The following is a 24,015-nucleotide window of genomic DNA, read 5'->3' on the forward strand; positions in this document are numbered from 1 at the left end:
CCGAGGAGATACTCCGTGGACAGATGGAACTGGGCAATGTACAAAACTTTATATTTTTTGGTGGTATACATTTGTATTTTCCATCAGTATCAATAGGGCCACACGATAGGTAAAAACATATATTATAATCGCAATATATATGACAATAACTCCTCAGTCTGCAGGAGGAACTGTGGAAATCAAAATGCAAACCATTATCATATTTTCTGGGACTGCCCAGTCATGAAGGACTATTGGAAAGAGATACACGACGCCCTACAGGACATCTTCAAATGTGAAATACCCCTCGAAATTAAGACTATGTTTTTCGGACACATACCTGAGGGATGAAGATGAAGATGAGGGATGAAGAGAGATAAGCACCTCATAAATATCCTGCTAATGGCTTGTAAAAAGAATATTACCAGGAAATGGCTATCACAAGAGAGCCCAACTGTCAGTATATGGGTGGACATCACAAGGGACATATATAAAATGGAGAGAATAACAGCATTTGTTCATCTTAAACTGGAGAAATTCACCTCAAACTGGGTCAACTATGTCATGCCCCATAGGACTGATTTTATTTTTACAAATCAGTAACTATGCCATATAAAAAGGATCACTCCCCACTCTGTACATAATGTTGTGTTTTTTGTGGTTGTTTGGTTCTATTTTCATCGTTAAGAAATAAAACAAAAATACCAACAAAAAATTTTTTTTTTAAATTATCGCAATATAAAAATGCACAATATCAATAACACAAAGACATTTTGACTTGAAATCAGACAAGCACAGGTCTATTAATGAGGGCTGCATTCCACTTTTTATCCTTGTTCTACAACCATAAATGTAGAAGTGGAACGCAGCCCACTTAAAACACACCTGAGAGTAGCACCATATGTGGAAGTGTCATATCATCACAGTATTTAACAATGACAGCACATGTTCCTTCTAAAAGTTCACAGGGTATGTGCACACCAAGAACTGGCCTTTAGCAGTGACCCGGCTCCAACATGCCTGCTCTGACCCAAACAGCTGTCTGCTGTTCAGCTGGTCTGAATTTTAAGCCCCCCCCCCCCATGTGTGGAGCTGGAAATGCAGAGTGGGCTGAATGTAACACAAACATGGAGTTGCATCAATGGTTCCTGCAACAGGGCAGAAGAGATTCACGGTTCACTCTGCCTTGACCTTTAAATGAAGACTAATGCACTCTGAATCAGACCTCTAAGCCTGGCTCGTTTTCAGCAACAGAAGGCAAAAGCAACCAGATTTTCAGACATATCTAAGGGTCTGCAAGCCTAAAGAAACACACAGAGCAAGAGGACGTTATCCTTCATCTAACGTCAAACCACGGGAATTACGTGCTGCTTTTCAAACCCATTCTAACATACAACTACACACAGTATGTGATCAGTAGTAGGGCAAGAAAACCAGGATGCCCGACTGCATTAGCAGAATATTCTGACCCACAATCCTTCATACATAGTGTCCCAAACAGGCTTGAGCCACAGCGGGATTAAATATAGCCTTTTTTACCTTTTATCTTCAAATTAGACAACACAAATTCCAACAAGTATGCGGGCAGGAGGGTTAAACTTCAAGGTGCAACTTTACGTCCGGATTATACACACGCTGCACATTGTGGGTGTATGTTTTCTAAGCAAAGCTGGAGTGTGGACTGAATTTCAAACGCAGATCATGGAGAAATGGGGGCTACAAGGTTCACAAATAAGAAAAGCACTACATCAACATCTTGTGGAAAATGCAGAGCGAAGCTGAAACAGGGCAAATGAGACGGAGTATCAAGCAACCCATCAATCTTACTGCACACTTCCAACGTGATTCTACAAACCACCAAAGCATCAATTAATGTTCACTCCTTGGCTTTTAAAAATCAATCGTGCTCTGCCATCTTGTTGCCAACTTAAAGGACGCTCCAACATTTATTCAACAGTCATCATTAAAAGATTGGGCACACAGGTAAGGGGATCAGTCAATAACTCACCCTTTTCTGATCCTCCAACCCATGCAGCACAGCCTTCCTCCTCTGGTGCTGATGTGGGCTCGCCTCTGCTCCAGCCTCCATCTTCCCATAAGCGAGCCTCTCCCACAGCTAAATAGCCAGCCTCTATCACAAGCCTTCCAGGGAATGAAGGGAAATACCTGCTCAAAGTATTTCAGTCCCCTTCACGCTTAATTCCCAGTCGAGGTGCCCGTCTATCCAAAAAGCAGGAAAAAGCCGTCTGTCCGTCAACTTTGCTCCATGAAAAACATGACACTGAGTCTCTGGAGGGAATCCAACCTCAGCCACATGCTGCGTCTCAATCATGTTTCTTCATGGCTTCTGTTTGTGGATCCTGCTCCCTATGAAGTGAGCATCAGGGCAGGGAATGACAACCGGAGACAACAGGGACGGCACGCTGTCCCAGAAACATCACAGCTGCTGTGGACATTTGATCTTTGAGGGCGCTGTGGTCACCTTGCTCTTCTCTTCTGCTGGAGATTAAATCCGTCTGCAGAACAAATGGAGGGGCAGGTTTTAGAATCTAAGAAGCACAGACAATACACCAAAGGGCGCCCGGTAATATAGAATTAAAGTGCTTGGAGAGAACGTGACACATTTTGAATCGGACGCAGTCAAGCCCAGCAGGTTATCCGCATCTGAGAGACATTTGAATCATTTCAAAAGTTTGATTATCGGTATATTAAAGAATTTAAACGTAACTGTAATATCCAAGTCATGCAGAAGGGAATACATGTATGAAGGCACATAGCGAAAACCAGCGCAAACAAACTGTCCGCTAATTGCTGCAGGTGCGGGCTTTTTCGTTCTCACCAAAGAGGGGAAAAAAACGCACTTTTTACAACAACTTTTCAGAACCCAGCTTTGCTTTTATGCAGTTTTTTCTAAGTTTGTAGTAACCGTGGCAGCTCTGCCTCGACTTGTCAGCAGACAAACATTAACTCAAGAGTTACAACCTGGAACAAATTGCTTTCGCCGAAGGTTTGAGCTGCTGCAGCATCCCTGCAGGAGGATCTGAGAGAGCTCCTCTCTGGCTGCCTGACAGGGCGGCCGCTGCTCGGAGCCTCCTGGAAACTAAACACCTCCAATAAACAAGTGGGGGGATAAACAGCAGACCGGTGGCTCTGCGGGAAGAAAACACGCTCACCCAGCGCCGCGCCGCTCCGTGCGCTCCCGGTGGAGACTGTCCCTGCCTCGTGCGCGTGGCGCTGTCCGCTCCTTTGGCTGAAAGCGGAGCAGCTCCCTGTTGCCTTCAAGTGCTGTCGGTAATATTACCTGCGTGGGGTGGTCGATAATATTGACGGTTTCTCCTTTCTCCTTTTCAGAAGCAGAACCAGGAGTGGAGCAGTGATTTTAAATGTGGGGGTGTTCCAGGGGGGGCACATGAGCGCCACATCAAGCCCATAGACACGACGCTGAAGTTGGCATCTGATTTGTGAATTAAATGGATGGGCATAAAGGGCCATTTCACTGCATTTTTTTGCATTCTGATCGCCCTAAACTAGGTCCTGTATGGAAACTACAACTGTTACACTGCTCAAATCTGGATGGAATTATTCTAAAGAGGCTGTAGATTCATTAAAACCTTGTTTGGGATTTGTGAAACCTTTTTCTGATTTGTGAAAATGCAGAACAGGGCCATTTTACAGCATTTTTTCCATTTTGATCACACTAAACTAGGTCCTGTATGGAAACTACAATAGTTACACTGTTCAAATCTGGATGGAATTATTCTAAAGAGGGTACAGAGTCTTTAAAACACATTTTATGATTTGTTAAAACTTTATTGGGTCATTGAAAATTCAAAAAGGTGAACTCATCTTGCTGTAAAAGTGGGGGTGTCGAAACATCCCCCACTGGTGCGACGCCCATGAGCAGAACTATCTTCTGATTCTCATTCTTTTCGAAGAAGATATTCTCGAGTTACTCTTTTATTGATTTAGTTTGACAATTTTTTTACAATTTCTTCACTTTTATAGCTCTTGGATAGATTTTTCTGATGCTGGGGCAGGTGTGTCTCCGATGAGATTTGGAGGCAGCTCAATGAATCAAAGTGAGGAGATTGGTTCTCATAAATCTAACTAAAAAGAATAGATATATCACAAAGCAATATGTGGCTATCTTAGCTTGGCTTATCTTGGTTTTTTTATGAGATTAAATAGCAGAGCCATGATTCCACAGTTATCCAGTAATTTCACAAGATGAAATAAATGGGTCAAGTGAATAGTTTCTCTTTCCCAAACTTTATCTGAGAGGGAGCTTTGGGTCCTAAACTGCTCTTTTGATTTAAGTACCAGCCTGTTTTAGTGCTTCAGATTTTCTAAAGCAATTTGTGGCCTTTCCTGGCAAGGTGCAACATAAATTAAGTTTATTATCGTTATTATTTTTGGAGTAAGACATGGCTTTTACAGATGACTGCTATCATTTTTTTTTTTTTTTTAACTAGAGAAGATATACACTTGATCTGTGATTTGTTTTTCCTTTTGTTTGACCTTTTACAGGGTTTATCTCATCCAAGGCTACACTTCCCTGACTCTCGTGCCAAGCAGAGCTTTGGAAATAAAAACACACTTGCACACCTTTCTTTATTGGTGTTATGTGAGTCGAGGATGTGTTTATTTCAATCTAAAAACCCTCCAAACTCTTAAAGTTTGGAGGAGGCGCAGGAGCCTGATTTACGAGGAGTACTGGGAGGCAACATCAGGGTCCAACATGACGTCACGGGGTGCTTCAAGCTTCGCTGCTTTCTATCAACATCCTTTAAGGCGCCTTTCGGTTTCCATGGTGACAGGTGGTCTGGAGTGTTGTACCGCCACCTAGTGGCGCTAACCGAGATGTGTCGATGAGAAGGTTTTTGAGCCTCAGCAGCTGGGACATTTTTTATATTTTTGTGATCAATTCTGCAGTTGGTTACTTTGGAAAATAAACATAAATAAATGGATAATTTAAAGAAAAAAAGATGATTATTATTATAAAGAACAATTATTGTTGACCAAAAGGCTGTAATTTGAAAAAACGGGGCAAAAATGAATGTCAATAACAGACAAAAGCTTTAAAAACAGTCAAAATTATAAAATAAAATGGTTCTAGTAACAAATATGGACTCTAAAATGGAATTTAAAGCCAAGGAATAAAGGTATACATATATATATATTCAGACAGTGTTGAGTCGGCCTAGCATGATCAAGAATCAGTTATAGCCTATTATATTGCAGTACTGTAGCTTATAATGAACATATTAGGACCTTAAGTTAGTCAGATTTTGTTAGCTGCAACGTTAAAGTGACTTAAACAATAAAGAATTTTAATATTATACTCACCTTTATACCCAAATGTAAGATTTGCATGTCCCTTCTACCTTCCACATAAGCAAATGAACTAAAATCAGATTATCTACAAAGTAAGTGTGGCTCCTACGTCATGACAAGAGTGTGAAGATCACACTGTGGATCTGAACAGATCTAAATCGATTGGGTTATAAATGTCATACTAAATGTTGGTTCATTTTTCCTCATTTGTGGCCGACTTCAGCTGATGGAAAGTAGCATTTCTCTGCATCAACGGTTGGGGGTATAGAAGCAGCCAAGCAGACCAGACTTCATCTGCTGGAATAATAACCTACGAAGCTAAATTAGCTCATAAACGCAGGATCTGCATTTGTCAATATCACAGGTCAGTGGTGCAAATTCTTGACTTGCAACTCACTACTTACTGGGATCCAGTAAACCGAGGACAAGTGGACCAGCTGTCCTCAATTTTTTTTTTCACCCGTCTCAACAAAAATATCTCCAACCGACAGAAGAAATTAGATAATAATCTACTCATGTAAATCCAAGTTATGCAAAGGCTTGAACTCAACGGTTATGTTGATTTGGTTAGTTATTGTGTGCACCCATGCGTGTAATGACTTACCGCTGTCCTAAAGTGAGGAGTCAAACATTTATTTCTCTCTTTGATAGAAATTAAATGACAAGAACCGTTTCTGCTAAAGATTCATGAGCTCAAACAAATCTGCCACGTCTGGACATGCAAACTACATTAATCCACAAGATTAATGTACTTCAGCACTTGCCTAGAATCCCAACAGATACATCAGGTATGATCATCATACTCCTTGGTGGAAAAAGAATGTGCACACAGATCTCCTTGGCACAGGATTAACTAACGTCCTGTCACAGTTGATGCTGAGCTGACTCACAAAAAGGACCCAAGAGCAGACGCCGACACTGAGAGAAGTGGGTAGAAGATGATTTATTCAAAGGCAGGAGATGTGGTGAACCAGAGGGGCGGGAAACTCTGAGAGGAGAGGAAGATAGTTAATGATGATCAGAGAGAGACATTTATCCAGGAAAGATTCTGGATTTCTCTTTATTGAGTCCAGGATGTGCTCCAGGGTGGAGGGGGAAGGCTGCTAGCTGTGGTGGAGTCAACAGTGGGGGAAGCAGGTAGGTCGGTGAGCAGGTAGGTGTCTGGGAATCCACAGGAGAGTGCTAGATCCTTAGCTAGCAAATCCAGTGAGGTGCACAATAAAGGCAGCAGCCCACTGCAGCAGTGAGACAATCTGGTGAAAACCAGTTGCTCCTGCAGATCCTTAAGAAGGCGTCTTGACGAGGGCAGATGAGAAACAGGTGTGACGGCAGAAGCCAACCAGACTCCACCCCGAGCATACTGGAGAAACCTGTTCAACCCCACCTAAGAACCAGAAACCAAACAGACACCACAGCCCAGCATGACAGTTATTTGATTCACTTCTCTAACACATATCACCACTGAGGGACAAGATTAACTGTTAAGATTGTTTTTTATCATTTTAGTTACTGCAGTGCTCACATTGTACAAATTTAAAAATCGTGTTGTGGTTGATTAAATTACCTCAAAATAACCCCAAAAGAAGTCTAGAAGGCTTCTAACAACATAGAAGAACCCAAAAAAGTACCAAAATGCTCCATCTCAAACACTTGTAACTCTCTTTGATTTCACATATCGAACAAACCTCAAAGTCTACTCCACTTCTTCTTTGTGGCAGTAGCCATGAGCTTCGGCCATCTTTGCCATGTAAAGCACACGGGTGACTGGATTGTTCCTGCTGGAATACACCTCGGAGGGATATTTTTATAAGAATTATGCATGTGTCTTAAATGGGAGAGTTTTGTGTGCTCCAGCCTGTAAGTCGTATGAAGTTAAAACCACCCAACAGCAGTTTTATGTCCCAGGTTTATCTAAATAAACTAATACAGCCACCCACATGCAGGCATGGACCGATTACATAATTTATGTGGCAAATAAATGTAATGTTACATGATATAATACTATTTTTTCATTTGATTAAGAAAGAATATCCAGCTCGCCCTGCAGAGGACTAAAACACACAAACTGAGCAGATTTGTTAAGTGTTTGTTTCTGATTATTGTCTTTTGTGGTTAATTTAGCGTTAAATTTAGGTGATTTTTGGGTTTTTATTTGGCCACCTTCTGTGTCCCGTCTATGCATTTCAACATTTTATGTCTCTTTTTGGTCTATTTCATACTCTGTACCTCTTCGTCGTTATTTTTGGTCAAATTAGGATTGTTTTGGGTCTCAAGTTAAATCTGTCTGAGGCCATTTTATGTCATATTTGATGTCTCATTTTGCATCTATTGTTGGGTTGTGTGTTTCACATTGATTATCTGTTCTCTGCGTTGCAGTCCCATGTGTCATTGTGGTCGTAATCCATCTCTTTTTACGTGTATCTTTTGTTCTGGTTAATTTTAACATCAGCTTGTACTCTTTTACATGCAGATATCACAGTGGGGTGAACCTGCCTTTGCCTCTATGACATCTTTGGCAATTTACGATCCAGGAATTAGATTTAATTAGAAATATTGAGCTTCTAAATGTCATTAGTATCGTAGATAACGCAAGAAAAGTGGGGTGTCTGATTAGGGCCCACCTCCCTCACCGCAGGGAGGAAGTGCGGCGTAACGTGAGCGCGCATGCTCGTACGGGGCGGGCCAAATGCTGGTGGTCATCGCCACAACTGGACAAACTTTTTCACAACTCTAGCAAAGTTTTTCTGAAGGTTGCTGCTTAACAGCAACGAGGAGAAGGGGAAACAAATTAAAAGAGGCGCACATTTTGTACAGGTCCCACCGACAAATGCTCCTTTCGCCTCTGTTTACAGGAAAAATCGCGGTCTTCTGTTGAGATTCAGCGCTCCCACTCATATTTATCTCATATTTGGAGATAACATCCCGCGATCATGGAAAGCCGTCAATGAGAAAGGTTTATTTGGCGGATTTGGGGTAAGTAGCCTTCGGTTTATCTCGGAGCAGTTGTATTAAAAACAGGAAGACGTGTCGTTTTCCTGTTTCAGTGTCGCTGTGTTACCGCCACGTCAACTGTGTGTAAACCTATTATTTGATCCCCCTCAAGTAATTTCAGTTGAATTCAAGATCTTTATCGTAAGATGTGTTGATGTGTGGAAACGTTGGTGGATTATCCGGTTTTACTCCGTTTCGTGGGCGCTCAATGGACGCTACGTGACAACAAGCTAGGTTTTGCGCTTTTAAACCAGGTCGCCTGTTGAAACAACCGGCCATCTTCCTTTTAAAGCTGCCGGTAGTCCGGTATTTTCCACAGATGTCTCAAAAGTTTGAGACGAGCCTCCGCTGTTGCAATACGTGCGTTCCGCGCCAAGGATTTCAAAAACAATTTACCTGCGCGGGACACTCTTTACTTCCGTTACGCTGTCCCGCTGCCGCACTCTCATTGGCTGCGTCGTAAAAAAAATGGGCGGGACCGTTTCCGTCCGTTGGGTCCAGCGATTCGATGGAACGTACGTCAGTTACCGCCAATATTAGTATGGTATTTTGATTTGTTTTAAAGTGATTTCTTTTTTTGTTTTAGTAACATTACCATATATGCTATTTGAAAAGAAATATAAACGGACCGGTGGCATATTGATTTAGTCACGCTTCTTACGCTGTTTTAAAATGTTGCTAACCGATCTTCAAAAAGCGGTACGACTGGCTCTCTGACATATTTTTCATAACCGTAAGGTAAATCAGTGTGGAAATGTAAAAATGCACATTTAAACCATCAGTTTAAAGCTGTTTTTTGTTTCCTTTTTGCAAGTACCTTATTGATAAGACAACATTAGATAATATAACAGTTATTAAGCTCTTGTGTAAAAGTGGATAATGTCAAAAACTGACCCACAAATCTTACTCAAAGGTCAGTATGTGTAGTTTAAAAACTATATGTGTCTCAGATATAACTTCCTCGCTTGTGTGCATTGTAATCCATTTTCTGTTTTCATCTTTTTGTCTAGGATGATCATTTTGTTGCACCTCAGGTTCTAGTAACTACCTCAAAGAAATCAGCGGACTTGTGCACAGTCTCGGTGGAGACCAAGAGCCAATAATGGGTCCCCTCGCCACACCTAAAAAAGGAAGGGAAGTACATTCTGTTGATCCCTGGACACCGACGTCCAACCTTAAAATGCTGATCAGCGCTGCTAGTCCGGAGATCAGGAACAGGGAAAAGGAGCTCTGCATGGACAACGATGAACGGGACGGCCTCGACCCAACACAGGTACAAGTCGGTGCAGTGAAACCTTGTAAGTCGAGGTCCTTGGAGGGACGCTTTACTCATCTGCTCTTTTCTTGTAGGACTCTGAAAATGGAGAAGAGTCAGAGAAAATGATCAGCAGAAAAGACAAGAGTCTGGGATTGCTCTGTCACAAATTCCTCGCCCGGTACCCAGATTTCCCGGACTCGGCCCTTAAAGACATTTGCCTGGATGATGTGGCCACTGAGCTCAGTATGTCTTCTGTCATCATAATTATAATGATTAGTGTGTTTACCGTATACTGATATGTGTTACATGGGGAACGAGACAAAGCTCACTGTTGGATATTTTGAACACTATTGCTATTCGAATTATGTCTGATGTTCATTTAGATGGTTTGAATCCACTTCGATCACTGTCTTTTTCATTTTCAATTGCAATCCGGTTTATTATTTCATTGTAACTACGCAGACGTGGAGCGCCGGCGCATCTACGACATCATGAATGTGCTGGAGAGTCTTCACATGGTGAGCCGCTCGGCGAAGAACCGCTACACCTGGCACGGCCGAACCAACCTGGCTGAGACTCTGGCCATTTTGAAGCAGGTGGGTGAGGAGCACAGGTACGGCCAGCAGATGCAGCACATCCGGCTGCGTATCCTGGACAAAGAGTTTGACTTTGATGGGGAGGAGAAGGAGAACGAGGTGGTGGGTGACATGGAAAGCGGGGAACAAGGACAGAGAGAGCTCTTCTTTGTGGAGCTTCCGGGAGTCGAGTTCAAAGCAGGTGGGAAGCAGAACATATATGTTTCGGAATCAAATTTATATTGTGTTAACTTTCATGAAACAACTCACTGTGAGTTTCCATTTCTTGACTTACCTGTTGTTGTTTCCAGCCTCCGTGAACAGCAGGAAAGACAAATCTCTGCGGGTGATGAGCCAGAAGTTTGTCATGCTCTTTCTGGTGTCAAATCCACGCGTGGTCAGTCTGGATGTGGCCGCCAAGATCCTGATAGGAGAGGACCATGTTGCAGATCAAGACAAGAACAAGTTCAAGAGTGAGTGCCGAGCCTCCACAAAAACACAGTGTGGTTTTGATTGCAGTAGTGCGTGCACGATTCCTGAACCTTGTGCTTTTTATGTGCTTTTAAAATCATCATCAGTGACATTGTTGTTTGCTTGTGTGCTTGCAGCCAAAGTGCGGCGATTGTACGACATAGCTAATGTGCTACGAAGCCTAAAGCTGATTGAAAAAGTCCACGTGACAGAGGAAAGGGGAAGGAAACCAGCCTTCGAATGGGTCGGTCCTCAGGAATTTCCACAAGTTAAAGGTATTAGGAGACCTCGTCCTATTTAGCTGTTATTTTGGTTCAGAGTTGGGAGTGTTTGTATATAACAGTCCCTGCTGCTGGTTGTTCGTGAAGTTATCTGATAGTCATCACACTGTTGTTTCAGACTTGGTGAACTCAACTTCCGAATGCTCATCCAAGAAGAAAAGCGTCCTCGAGTCTCGTGCTTCTGTAGAAAATTGTGCCAAAAACCTGTTTTCGTCGCCCAGGGGCAAACGCAGCTTCACCCGGCACCCCTCCCTCATAAAGCTCGCCAAGAGCATTCAGGACGACCGGCGTAAGATTAACTCCGCCCCCAGCAGCCCTATAAAGTGTACGCTCGGTAAGTGCAGAAAAGGCTTGATCAGATAAGGTTACTTCTTCTCTTTATGAATCGAGTGATGACACAACCTGTTCCTCTTCTGTCTTTAGGTGATTCACCCAACGCTGACTTTCCAAACAAAATGGCCCAACTTGCTGCTATTTGTAAATTTGAACTTGACCAGGAGTGCACGTAAGTTCTGGTTCCTTTTGTTTATGCGTTTTATTCACCATTTGCAATTCTACAAATGAAATCTATGGTGTGAAAATGTCATTCTCAGCTCATATTTAAGGGAATTGCAATGCCCTTCACCAGCAACTTAAAAGCTAAGCGACATTTAGTGACACTTGAGATGATTCGGTGTTAAACGGCCTCAGTGTGAACATGTGAGGTTGTTGCAGTTCTGTGTGACTGAAGAGAGAAAATATACCTTTGACAATAATCTGCCTTAAACCAGTTGGGTTACTCAGTTCAAGAGGGTCACTTGTCCTCTGAGATGTTTGTGTAGTTTATCAGTCATCAGTGTGAGGGTAATCCTCAGAGTTTGAATGGAAGACAGTTGGACTTTTAGATAGATAGATTTTTATTTTCAAACATGTATAAAAAAGAAAATGTATGTAACTTTGTACATACAAAAGAAAAAAAAAGAGTAATATAAAGTGCTAATACATAACAAAACACTGCACATTGTTTCGAAAAAGGAATGGGAAGAAGTACAATACTATTTTAGTTTCCCACCCCTTTTTAACTTTCCCCCCTCTTGAAAAGAAGTCCAGGTGCTTTCCGCTGAAGCGATTAGGAGTCAACTGAATGTGTTGGTTTTCAGCCTGTGACTAAGGTGTTAAGTCAAAGTCCTTCCTCTGTTCCAGGCCTGCAGCTGCTGCTTCAGCGGAGGGAAACACAGCTGCTGAAAGGTTACAGCCAACCACTTCCGGTTCCATGGAACCACCTAAGGCCCCATTATTAACACCGACTCAGGAGCCTGGGGTCAACACTACTGTCCTCCCGAACCCCCTCACACCGCTAACAGGACAGCCCAAGGGCTCCGTCGCCTACATCTCAGCGCAGTGTTCCCCCCTGATCCCTGTCTTGTTACCTCAGCAGCGGGGGAACGGGCCCTACGCTATCTATTTGCAACCTTCCTCCCTCAGGACAAACCCACTGGCGAGGCCACAGCCAACCAGCCTTGCGGTGCGCTCGATGACCTTTGAGGATAAAAGCGGGCAGAGCCCGACGGGCCAGTCTGCAGCTAAGAGCCACCTGGTCTCTAAGGCGTCTGACATCAGTCCTTTGGCACTGAAGCGGCGGTGTTCGGATTCAGCTTCGCAGGGCAGTCCCTCCAAAGCCAAGAGGTCCGACTCCAACTTTAAGGTAAAGGGAAATTAAATGGATGCTTTATTTTAGTTCAAAGACGAGCGATTTTGAACACTTATCCCACTTATCATTTGCCTTTTGTAGGACTCTTCGCCGAAGCTGTGTGAGATTCTGCAGGCCCGTCTGAAGGCCCGTCGTGGGAGTCAACTCACCAGCCGGCCGTCACCGCGCGCCCTCCATCTGGACCCAGAGTTTGTTAACACCCCTGGATGCACTGTAGCCAACATGACACTAGAGCAGAGCTTGGAGAACCTCCTGGACAGAGAAGACAAGGCAGTAAACTCTGACAGTGAGGCTGGATTAACACCAGTCAGAGCTGTACCCCTCACGCCTGGACAAATCCACACTGAGGTACAATAATGATAATACACACACTGCCTAATGCGTGTCAATGAAGATGAGTAAAGATTTAAGACCGGTTTTTGTTGTCTTACTCTGCCCATCCAGACTTTAGTACCGGCTGGGTACCTGATCCCAATCACCCAGCAGTCCTTCATCAGCTATAAGGAAGTTCAAGGTTCAGGGGGAGAAAACGGCAGGGCCTCAACTCCCACTTACAACATCTACCAGACGCCGACTGCTGGTAAATATTTAACTAAACATTACAAATGCATTTGGAGGTCTCGAGACTTGAGTTTTCTTCCTGTCACTATGGGAAAAGCACTTCTGATTCTTGTATTCAGTACTTAGATCCATATCTCTACTTAGATTTATTTTTATTTTCAGTTTCTGTTGATTGATTTCTTTTACAGAATGTCAAACAAGCACAAGAATGTCTTTTAAAAAGGGCCATTAAGCCCTTTTAAAGTTTGGTGTGGTCTGACCAACAGCCCAAAAATCAAAGATACGATGATGTAGAAAAGGGAAAAGTAACATTTGTTTTTTTTTGTTTTTTTAATTTGGTTGAATCAGTCTTTGAAGCATTGGCAAGGCAAGTTTATTTGTAGAGCACAATTCATACACAAGGCAATTGTAAAGTGTTTTACAGCTACATAAAATCACAAGAAGGCAAATAAAATAATAATAATCATTAATTAATTAAATTAAAAGCGAAGAGTGCAGATAAAACACTTTCAGGTGTCATATGCACAGCTAAATAGAACAGTTTTCAGCCTGGATTTAAACATTGTCAGAGTTGAGGCCTGTCTCACATCTTCTGGAAGACTGTTCCAGACTTTAGGGGCATAAAACTGAAACGCAGCCTCAGCTTGTTTAGTCCTGACTCTGGGCCCCAGCAGGAGACCCCTCCCTGAGGTTCTCAGAGCCCGAGTTGGTTCATATGGCTCTAACATGTCAGAGATGTACTTTGGAGACTTGTACACGAGCAGAGCTGTTTTAAAGTCAATTCTCTGAGCAACAGGAAGCATTGACAGTGATTTGTCTCTTTACATAGAAGTTTTTTCAAATGAGCTTTAAATTAGTAAAAACTGTAAATTTGAAAAGACGACTGCTTTGTCAACAGGCTCCCGACCTGCTCCAGTCCAGGAAATGACACCCACCAACCTTCGTCTCCACAAACCCGCCGCTTCTCCGCACGCCAACCAGCAGCCCCACCGCCTACACAGCCCCAGTCCTGCCATCCTGAACTTCACCCTGCAGAACCTGGGTCTGATCTCCAGCCCCGGCCCCGGAGGCGCCTTCGTAACGGCACAGACTCCCGAACGCGCCAACACCCTGTCGAGCCCTTTATCTCTGCAGCAGAGGGGCATGGTTTTCATCAAACCCGTGTCCCCCGTGCCTGTACAGCAGGCTGTATCCTCACAGTCGTTGGCCCTGATCAGTGTTCAACAGGTAAGTTAATGGTTTAAAAAGTTTAGGTTTCAGAGTACACGTCAGCCTGCGAAATATTGGAATACTTGGAGAAAGAGCTATAGTATTGTATCAAAAATGATGCTTTAGGAAATACATTAAACCATATTTGAATTACACTCGCATGGTAAAGGTGTCAGTTTGTGTTTTTAAAGGGTTTGAAATTCTGACCTTTAGCAGAACTTAAAACATTTCTGGGGTCTGCGTGTAACCCAGAATAATGTGGACGTTGTCTCTGATGTCATTTTTCACATAATTTGGGTGAATTATTTGAACATTGTCCTGTTGTGCAGCCTCTGATGACCACACCAAAAGGGACCGGACTTCCCCAGCACAGCTTCTTTCACACACCCGTCCCCTTCTCACCTCTGGCCGCCGTGGTAACCACCGGTGGACACCCAGCCGCCAACACTGTTTACATCCCCCAGAGAAAGCTGGATGTCACCACTGAGGACTCCTGAGGGAGGCCCTCAGATGTCTCGGGAGTATGTTTTCTCTGTCTGTCTGTTTAGTGATGTACAGTATGCATTACCTCTAAACATTTCACCGCAGCCTTCCTTCTTATCACAGCCAGCTCTAAAAATAGCTGCCATGCAGACTTTGGCTGTGGCCCAGTGAACACATGGAAAATAGATTTTAAAATGCGTTTAGATAGCCCTGAACACTATTGTCCTCCTCTGTGTTGCTGATAGACTGTTTTCCCAGGATGAAATTAGCATCTGTCTGTTGGGTGAGAGTTCATTTTCTTGCTTTTCTGATTAACTGGATAATACAAATAGATTTTTTTCCAAATGAACAAGATCAGTGAAGTCTCATCATTGCTTCAGTAGAACTAATGAGATCACCTTTGCACATATGTACATGTTAACTCTTACCCTTCAATTGAATTGTTAAGAATATGTGAATATTTGTGATGCATTCTGCAACAAATTAGACATTTTGTTGGATTTATTTATAAGATTACTTTTGTGATGTCCTGCTCCATGTAAAATGCTGAATAAATTTGAATGTGATTTTTTTTTTTGTAAGAACATCAGTGCACTTGTTTTCTTCTCTTTTTGGGATTCAATTCAATTCAGTTTTTTTATATAGCGCCAAATTACAACAAATGTCATCTCACGGCACTTCAATAATACAGTCCAATTCATTGTAATCATAATCCAATCAAATCCAATGAATTAAATTCAAAATTAGTCCAATTCATTCATACAGAGCCAATTCAAAAACAATTTCCTAGCTAAGGAAACCAACAGATTGCACCGAAACTTCTCTTGGGTCCACTCTCCCGTCCTGAGTGCACGAGGGGACTGGAGAGAAACGACTCCCTTTTAACAGGAAGAAACCTCTGGCAGAACCAGACTCAGGAAGGGTGGCCATCTTCTTCGACCAGCTGGGGTTTGAGAAGGCAGAAAAGAAGGAACAACAAACACCATAACATCATTCAAAGGATAACTGATGAGACGGCGCAACACAAGTTAATGACAATAATGCCAAATGTACATAATATAATTTGAGAAATTAAACGGGGGGGGCAAAGTGAGGAAAGGAGTGACACAAGAGGCCCCCCAGCAGTCCGGGCCTATAGCAGCTTTACTATGGGATATATTGAATGGATTGCAGTCTTTTTGGTCTACACGGACCTGGAATTTATTCTGTTATCTTGTCATCTGATCTTCATAGAACTAGTTGTTCACAAAACATTAATTCCATAAATTAGTTTTCACCAAAAGTTATATATTTTGTTAAATATCAAGTGCAATAAATGTTTATTTTACTGGTTGATCTGCTCATTGTTAGTTACGGTCCCTAAGGAATGAGCCATAATTGTCACCATTGTGCCAGAAAACATCTAATAAAGCTCAAATTAAGTTTAAGTGTGTGATGTGACACTTCTGTGACCAAACTACTACTGTCAACATCAGTTTGGACTCCACATTTATTCTGACATGCTAAATCTTAGCATTTGGACCCTAATCATCATTTAGTTGCTACATTTAAGGCACAGCAAAGTCACAGACAATACTAAGGATTTGAAGCTGTCATACAGCATATATATTTACAATTATAATCTATGCAACAGTTCTACCTTCAATCATAGTTTATTAACAAGTCAGCCTAGATTTAAGTATTTAAAGTGTTTAGGTTAAAAAATTCACTTTAAATTAACAAAGTAGATTGATGTAAATCTTCTATACATGAATTACTGATAACATCGTGATGAGCCAAGCTGCCTTTCTAGCTGATAACTTAGATTTGACTCCTAGCAATTGCACAGGTGTGCATGAGTGTATGTGGTTGTTGTGGCCGAGAGGTTAAGGTGATGAATTTGAAATTCCTTGGAGCTTACCTGCGTAGGTTCCAGACCTCCTGACAAAATTTGTTTGTTGGTGAATAACACTCTTGTAGGTTACACACTCCTTTCAAAACTCATGTGAAAGGCCATATGCTGGCGCCGTGACCGTACTCTTTAAAATCTACAGTTAGAGTTTCACTGCCACCAATTCAGGGCCAGGTTTAAAGAAGTTGTCCGTAAGACCTCTTCTTCAATGACATTAACAGCTATCTGCGAGCTGAAAGTTAACCTGCAAAGAAGCAGAATATCTCTGGACCAAAACAATGCTAAGGCCAGACGTGTTGCTGATCACATAAACGTCCGAGCAGATTGAGCTCTCAGGGAAAAAAAAAGCTCCTTGCTCGGACCCATTTCGAAGACTGACAATTTTGAGTAATGGTTAACAAAAAAAAGCTTTTTCTTGATCGCCATAACTTAGGTCGATAACTCTCTTGACTTAGGGTTGCTGAAAGTTAACCTCCAAAGAAGCACAGGTTCCTTCGACCATTTGTTTAAGAAAAACTATGGCCGGACGTCTTGCTGATCACAAAAGCATTTCGAAGACTGACAGTTTCTCATTGACAAAAAAACAGCTCTTTCTTCGCCAGAACTTAGGTCTGTCTCAGGAGTTGAAGTCCTTCATGAACATGATGATTTGTAACCGTTGAATGTTAAGGGTGAACACACATGTGCTTGTCGTGGCGGAGCGGTTAAGGCGATGGATTTGAAATCCATTGGGGTCTCCCCGCGCAGGTTTGAGTCCTGCAGACAACGATAACATTATTGACCCAGGGTTGCTGAAAGTTAACCTGGAAAGAACCACAAGTTCCTTGGGCCATTCGTTTCAACAAAACTATGGCCAGACGTGTCGTTGATCACATGAAATAGTGCACAGACTGATCTCTGAAGACACAACTCCTTCCTCGGACCCATTTCGAAGACTCACCATTTCTAACAAACAAAAAATAAGCTTTTTCTTGATCGCCATAACTTAGGTCTGTCTCAGGAGTTGAGGTCCTTCATGAAAATGATGATTTGTAACCGTTGATTCTCAAAGGTGAACACGAGTGTATGTCGTTGTCGTGGCCGAGTGGTTAAGGCGATGGATTAGAAATCCATTGGGGTTTCCCCGCGCAGGTTTAAGTCCTGCCGGCAACGATAACATTATTGACCCAGGGTTGCGAAAAGTTAACCTGGAAAGAGCCACAACTTCCTTGGGCCATTCGTTTCAACAAAACTATGGCCAGACGTGTCGTTGATCACATGAACTTCTGCACAGACTGATCTCTGAAGAGACAGCTCCATGCTCGGACCCATTTCGAAGACTGACCATTTCAAACAAAAAATAAGCTTTTTCTTGATCGCCATAACTTAGGTCTGTCTCAGGAGTTGAAGTCCTTCATGAAAATGACGATTTGTAACCGTTGATTGTCAAAGGTGAACAAGAGTGTATGTAGTTGTCGTGACCGAGCGGTTAAGGCGATGGATTTGAAATCCATTGGGGATTCCCCGCGCAGGTTCGAGTCCTGCGGGCAACGGTAACATTATTGACCCAGGGTTGCGAAAAGTTAACCTGGAAAGAACCACAAGTTCCTTGGGCCATTCGTTTCAACAAAACTATGGCCAGACGTGTCGTTGATCACATGAAATTGTGCACAGACTCATCTCTGAAGAGACAGCTCCATGCTCGGACCCATTTCGAAGACTGACCATTTCTAACAAACAAAAAATAAGCTTTTTCTTGATCGCCATAACTTAGGTTTGTCTCAGGAGTTGAAGTCCTTCATGAAAATGATGATTTGTAACCATTGATTGTCAAAGGTAAACAAGAGTGCATCTCGTTGTCGTGGGCGAGTGGTTAAGGCGATGGATTAGAAATCCATTGGGGATTCCCCGCGCAGATTCGAGTCCTGCCGGCAATGATAACATCATTGACCCAGGGTTGTGAAAAGTTAACCTGGAAAGAGCCACAACTTCCTTGGACCATTTGATGAAACAAAACAAAGGCCAGACGTGTCGTTGATCACATGAACTTCTGCACAGACTGATCTCTGAAGTCACAGCTCCTTCCTCGGACCCATTCTGCATACTGACCATTTCAAACAAAAAATAAGCTTTTTCTTGATCGCCATAACTTAGGTCTGTCTCAGGAGTTGAAGTCCTTCATGAACATGATGATTTGTAACCCTTGAATGTCAAAGGTGAACACACATGTGTATGTCGTTGTCGTGGCCAAGAGGTTAAGGCGATTGATTAGAAATCCATTGGGGTCTCCCCGCGCAGGTTTGAGTCCTCCCGATAACGATAACATAATTGACCCAGGGTTGCTGAAAGTTAACCTGGAAAGAAGCACAAGTTCCTTCACATGAACTTCTACACAGATTGATCTCTGAAGACACAGCTCCTTGCTTGGACCTATTTTGAAGACTAACTGTTTGAACGAAGATTTTTTACTATTGGTATCCAAGAAAAAATCTGAGATGAGGTTGGTAACATTCAGTAATGTATTTCCCTCCCAGTATTTCAGAAATGAAAAGTCTCAAAATGGTTGCATTACAGATGATAAACAGCTGTGGTCCCTCCTCAGCAGCTGCTCTTCCTAATGGGTCTCATGACTCTTTTTGTGATGTTTAATCAACATCACCAGAGCTGTAGTTTTGCTAATATAATGTATAATCCTGTAACATAAAATATTGATGCTTCTCCGCATGCATCTGTCATTCAGTCCAGAACAAATGTTTAAGTGGCTGATGTTCGGGCCTCTTTCAGCCAGTGATAAAGGGTCAGAGGGCTCTGCTCTGTCACAAGTTATTTTAGGAGGATAGTTTCCCTGAAGCGTCACCGGTGGACTGTGATGGTAAGATGGACAGTATTTAAACCCGCCCAGGAAAGTTAACTGCCACATTCTGAGCGGAGCACACTGGCCGGAACTCAAGGTAAGCACTCATTTTCTTTTTGTTAAAGCTTCTCGTTAACAGTTGACGGCAACAGTTCAATAAATATGCAGCTGTCAACTTATATTGTTTCTTACTGGGAGAAGAAATCCCATTATTTTTTAAAAGTTGAAGTTTTACCTCAACGTAAGCATCAGAAGTCAGTTCTGTACGATCTATCAGTGCAATATTCAGAAACATTCGGTCGTGTGTGATGGCTTTTGTCTGTTGGATGTCTCGGTAAAGCCTTTGATCCTGGAATGCCACATACCAGTCCTGTGAGGTACTTTCTGATATGAAACTGGAATGTTAGAAGACCGGGCTGAACGGTGCAGCCTCTTCTTCAGGCTTTCAGCAAAGAAACATTTCAGAAACATTCGAGTGAAGTTTGACGAGTCAAAATCAGACAAATCCGGACTGAGAGTGAAATGGACCTTTTGTAAGAATCTTTTTCTAGATTCGAGATATCAGTAGCAGAACTGCTAATTATAAAAGACTTAAAAGACTATTGTCTAAACTAAGTCTATTGACTATTATTTTTTTTTATCTACAAACAGAATTATTACACAGACGTAAAACATTTTTTTGACATACCCCAAATAATAAGTTGAAATCTGGATGAAATTGAGTAAAAATTGAGTGTAAGAATGTAAAAAGATGTGAAAAGTATTGCACAGCAAATAATTGTTCTTACCTTAATCATATAAATACATCCAGATCAACGTTAGATAATCTGTTGTATTACAAGAGCTCATTTGTCGACCAAGATTATTCCTTGATCGTCTTCCTAAAACGTTAATAAAAAAAGAAAAGTCTGCCTGTTATTCCTTTTAACTAAATTTCAGTTTTACTATCAATGAGTTTGGGATTGTTGTTCACAGAAAAATAAAGAAATCATGGAGTGCTTGAGGTAATAACGAGGGTATTTTAATTTAAAATAACAGCAGGTTATTAATAGAAACTGTTAGTAGTCAGGCGTAGAATCGACCCTGGAAAAAAGTATCTCATTAATCTCTAACATATCTCATTAATTCATTCTCTCATTAATCTCATTCATTAAAAAGAAAGTTTTATTATTATTATTATTAAATTAAATAATAATTTTATTTGTTTTTCAAAGATGCCAAACTGGGGAGGAGGAGCCAAGTGTGCAGCCTGTGAGAAAACGGTGTACCATGCAGAGGAGATCCAGTGTAACGGGAGGAGCTTCCATAAGACCTGTTTCATCTGCAGTGAGAAACTGGTTCTTTCTTCTCTGAACTGGTCCCACTGGGATAGGAAGCTTTAGTATTGGCCTAATTAACCCTGCAGCGTTGTTTCATTTCGTCTTTTAGCACTGCTGACACATTTGGCTCCAGGTTTTCACCCATTCGATAGTTTCTGTCTTTTATTACTCCTTTTTTAAAAACAAATGTGTTAATTCTCTTTGTCCTTCCATAGTCTTCCTGTCTTACATCCTGTCTTTATTGCTGCCTCTTATTTTACTCTTTCTTTGCTTCATATTCTTTCTGTCCGAGCCACCAATAATTCAGATCTTCACCATCTAAGACTCAAGCAGAGGAGAATTAACTTTACTGGTCTTCGGCTGGATATCCTGATCTGAATTTCAGTTGTGCTAAAGCCCAGAATCTCCCATCTGCAGCATTATATTCTTATGACGCTGTATAAGACTCACAGCCACATAAGAACCAAGACAAGTGAACTGCTCATATATCAGTTTACCGTTCTCTGCACAGAATCAAACACTCTCCAGCCTGTTGGGCGTGAGTCTGTGTGACTGACGCATTGTTCCAGTGGGAGCTCTGAAAGGTCTCTGTGATAAGCTCATCCACCTGCTAAGTGTTCATCTTTTCTCGAACATTCACCTCACACTCCCGTCTGGCAGTGTGTAACGCCACTGTTGACTGATAAAACCAGCTAGCTGGGAGCTTTATTTAACTTTCATTACTTCATGGTGACATGTCTCAGTCTGGACAAACTCAAGTTCTTTCTCCCAGTCTTAGATCTAATAAAATATTCATGTTTCTATCACATAGTGAGCTGCAGAAAAGGCCTGGACAGCACCACCGTTGCAGCACACGAGTCTGAGGTCTACTGCAAGTCGTGTTATGGCAAGAAATATGGGCCAAAGGGCTATGGATACGGACAAGGAGCCGGAGCTCTGAGCTCTGATTCTCCTGGACAGGATGAAGACCAGCAGCCAAATGAGTATGTGCTCGCTGCAGCTTAAAACACAGATACCGAGTTTAATTACAGGCTAGCTGCGCCCAAATCACACGAGCTCCCCTACATCTTCAGATATCAGAGGTTTTGAGACATCTTCCTGTTAAATTTCTGCTTCACTTTTTGTTTTCTAGTTTGAAACCACGAACAACCTCTTCAAACCCCAATGCCAACAAATTTTCCCAGAAGTTTGGTGGATCAGACCACTGCCCTCGCTGCTCCAAAGCAGTCTACGCAGCTGAGAAGGTGATGGGAGCGGGGAAGGTAAGGACAGTCCTTTTTTTTGAGGTTCTGGTTTAATAATAAATCTCTTTTGCACACTGCATTTAAATGTAAAGTTAGTTCAAATTGCTTTGCTCCACTAACGACTAACGGCAGGCTGAATTCAGAAGTTTTTTAGTTCTGTAATCTCCTGAAATAGATCATACTTAATGCTGTGTACTATTGTATTCATTCAGCATACATGAAGAAAATCCAACTATACGACTGTACATAGAGAAATGAGAAAATACTGAAAAAACACATGCAGATTACCTTGAAACGAAGGGCAGCCAATCATCCAACCCTAACCCACAGGGAGAAAATGCAAACTCCACACACAAAGGCCCCAGCTGGGAATTGAACCTGGAAACCCTCTCGCTGTGAGGCGACAGTGCAAACCACCACACCACCATGAGGCCGATTCCCAATCAAAATGTACCAAACTAAAAATCCTCATTGTGCAGAAGTGAATATGTCAAAATATTATATCAATTTGTCCGTCCCTTTAATGTTAGCGCTGAAGCTTCCTGCACTTTAGCTCGTCAATTCCCCCTCAGGATCAATACAATCAATAGTGCATTACATCATTATTTATTCATTATTTGTTGTTTCTCCAAAGCAAAAGGGAACTGAAATTGACTAAAATGGAGAATGAACAAGTACAATATTCTTCTTTAACTGGTGGAAATAATGTATAAAGTAGCAGAAATGGAGCAGAAATTATTTACAATTGTAACAGTATTTAAGTAAATGCACTTGACTGATGATAAAATAATATGAAAATGTTAAAACATGTCTTATGGTCATGAATTAGCTAGAAATTGTGGTTTCGAACCAGAAATTTCCTGATTTGATCTTTGGCAGGACTTTTTGTCATGAAGTTTACAACCCAGCAAAGGTTTTAGGTCAAGCTTTAAACATGACCTTCTTCTAATGTTTGTTGTCTCTGTGTGTTTAGCCTTGGCATAAAACCTGTTTCCGCTGTGCCCTGTGTGGTAAAAGCCTGGAGTCGACCACAGTGACAGACAAAGATGGAGAGCTGTACTGTAAAGGTATTAACACGTATGGATCAGTCTGTTACTGCCTTCAGAACAATCTGACAACATGTTTTGGACATTTATATCTAAAAACAGCACCAAAGCAGGTCAGAAATGCTGTTTGTCATTAACGGAGCATTTTTTTGTCCAATTCTCTCCACAGTTTGCTACGCCAAACACTTTGGCCCTAAAGGATTCGGACTGGGGAACGCCGCCATGTTGGAGGAACGGGAGTGAACGCCGTGTTAAACCTCACACTCATATGTGGCAGCTGTCTCTTTGGAGGCTCAGCCTTTACTTTTACGCCAGATGACATCTATAAGACAAGATAGATACCTTAATGGGCATTAAAACCCTTGGCAGCAATGTTTTTAATATACTACTATACTGAGAGTTGGCCAAAAATGTGCAAGAGTCAAAATAAAAGTAATTTGTTACATCAAAAAGTTTCTTTAAGGTTTATTTAAAAAAAAAAGAAATGTTAGTTTTATGAGAAATTAAGTAAAATAACAAATTCAGTCAATAATTTTTGGCTATATTAGATCCTCTGTAACATACATGTTATTGTTATTACAGATAAAGCTGCTTATAGGGGAAGTTCGTTTTTTTTAAACCTGGACCTTATTTCTGGCATAAAATACCTTCATCTACTCACAGATAACAGTTTGGTGAAAGTCGGCGTCCTTCAGAAGACATTTAGATCACTGGAGATCCACGTATATCCATATAACGGGAGAGAACAGGGCAGAGACAATACAGCCTCTAAATAAGGCATTATCTGTCTTTAAGAACAATGAATGCCACTATTGCTCTGTTAAATCAGAGCTGCCGTGTTGTTGTTATC

At 41.9% G+C, this 24,015-nt stretch overlaps 3 protein-coding genes and 2 non-coding genes across 6 annotated transcripts in view; 4 read left to right on the forward strand and 1 right to left on the reverse strand.

Moving 5' to 3' along the window:
* Positions 1-3,144, reverse strand: part of nav2a (neuron navigator 2a) — a 242,925-nt gene extending 239,781 nt beyond the window's left edge. Inside the window, exons 1-2 of the mRNA XM_075466795.1 lie at positions 2,962-3,144; positions 1,988-2,495 (exon numbers count right to left, since the gene is read on the reverse strand). Of these exons, the coding sequence (XP_075322910.1) occupies positions 1,988-2,068 (81 nt within the window). The 5' untranslated portion in view covers positions 2,069-2,495; positions 2,962-3,144. The remainder of the gene's footprint in view (positions 1-1,987; positions 2,496-2,961) is intronic.
* Positions 3,145-8,006: 4,862 nt separating this feature from the next.
* Positions 8,007-15,394, forward strand: e2f8 (E2F transcription factor 8). Of its 2 annotated transcripts, none has more exons than XM_075472241.1 (13): positions 8,007-8,286; positions 9,315-9,577; positions 9,655-9,805; positions 10,025-10,339; positions 10,449-10,610; positions 10,746-10,883; positions 11,008-11,223; positions 11,313-11,394; positions 12,072-12,573; positions 12,661-12,927; positions 13,024-13,159; positions 14,039-14,367; positions 14,679-15,394. In XM_075472241.1, the coding sequence occupies exons 2-13, from the start codon at positions 9,407-9,409 to the stop codon at positions 14,844-14,846; spliced, it is 2,637 nt and encodes an 878-aa protein (XP_075328356.1). In that variant the 5' UTR covers positions 8,007-8,286; positions 9,315-9,406; the 3' UTR covers positions 14,847-15,394. The 2 variants fall into 2 exon arrangements, with proteins under 2 accessions (XP_075328356.1, XP_075328364.1); XM_075472249.1 differs by lacking the exon at positions 8,007-8,286 and adding an exon at positions 9,133-9,217.
* Positions 15,395-17,793: 2,399 nt separating this feature from the next.
* Positions 17,794-17,875, forward strand: trnas-aga (transfer RNA serine (anticodon AGA)). The gene has a single exon. It is a non-coding gene; the product is annotated as a tRNA-Ser (tRNA).
* Positions 17,876-18,173: 298 nt separating this feature from the next.
* On the forward strand, positions 18,174-18,255 carry trnas-uga (transfer RNA serine (anticodon UGA)). Its single transcript has one exon. It is a non-coding gene; the product is annotated as a tRNA-Ser (tRNA).
* Positions 18,256-19,565: 1,310 nt separating this feature from the next.
* On the forward strand, positions 19,566-23,617 carry csrp3 (cysteine and glycine-rich protein 3 (cardiac LIM protein)). Its single transcript, XM_075466828.1, has 6 exons — positions 19,566-19,653; positions 20,771-20,882; positions 21,687-21,858; positions 22,008-22,137; positions 23,093-23,186; positions 23,335-23,617. Exons 2-6 carry the CDS (start codon positions 20,771-20,773, stop codon positions 23,406-23,408), a joined length of 582 nt encoding a protein of 193 aa, XP_075322943.1. The 5' UTR covers positions 19,566-19,653; the 3' UTR covers positions 23,409-23,617.
* Positions 23,618-24,015: the final 398 nt, after the last annotated feature.

Source organism: Odontesthes bonariensis, chromosome 1 (genome assembly GCF_027942865.1).
Source record: "Odontesthes bonariensis isolate fOdoBon6 chromosome 1, fOdoBon6.hap1, whole genome shotgun sequence".
NCBI classification, from domain to species: Eukaryota; Metazoa; Chordata; class Actinopteri; order Atheriniformes; family Atherinopsidae; genus Odontesthes; species Odontesthes bonariensis.

Excerpts from the sequence above, each read along its gene's own strand:
- e2f8 (XM_075472241.1), top strand. The coding sequence starts at position 9,407 with ATGGGTCCCCTCGCCACACCTAAAAAAGGAAGGGAAGTACATTCTGTT. Across the intron at positions 9,806-10,024 it reads TGATGTGGCCACTGAGCTCA|ACGTGGAGCGCCGGCGCATC; the intron begins GTATGTCTTCTG and ends GTAACTACGCAG. Across the intron at positions 13,160-14,038 it reads CTACCAGACGCCGACTGCTG|GCTCCCGACCTGCTCCAGTC; the intron begins GTAAATATTTAA and ends CTTTGTCAACAG.
- csrp3 (XM_075466828.1), top strand. The coding sequence starts at position 20,771 with ATGCCAAACTGGGGAGGAGGAGCCAAGTGTGCAGCCTGTGAGAAAACG. Across the intron at positions 20,883-21,686 it reads TAAGACCTGTTTCATCTGCA|TGAGCTGCAGAAAAGGCCTG; the intron begins GTGAGAAACTGG and ends TCTATCACATAG. Across the intron at positions 22,138-23,092 it reads AGGTGATGGGAGCGGGGAAG|CCTTGGCATAAAACCTGTTT; the intron begins GTAAGGACAGTC and ends CTGTGTGTTTAG.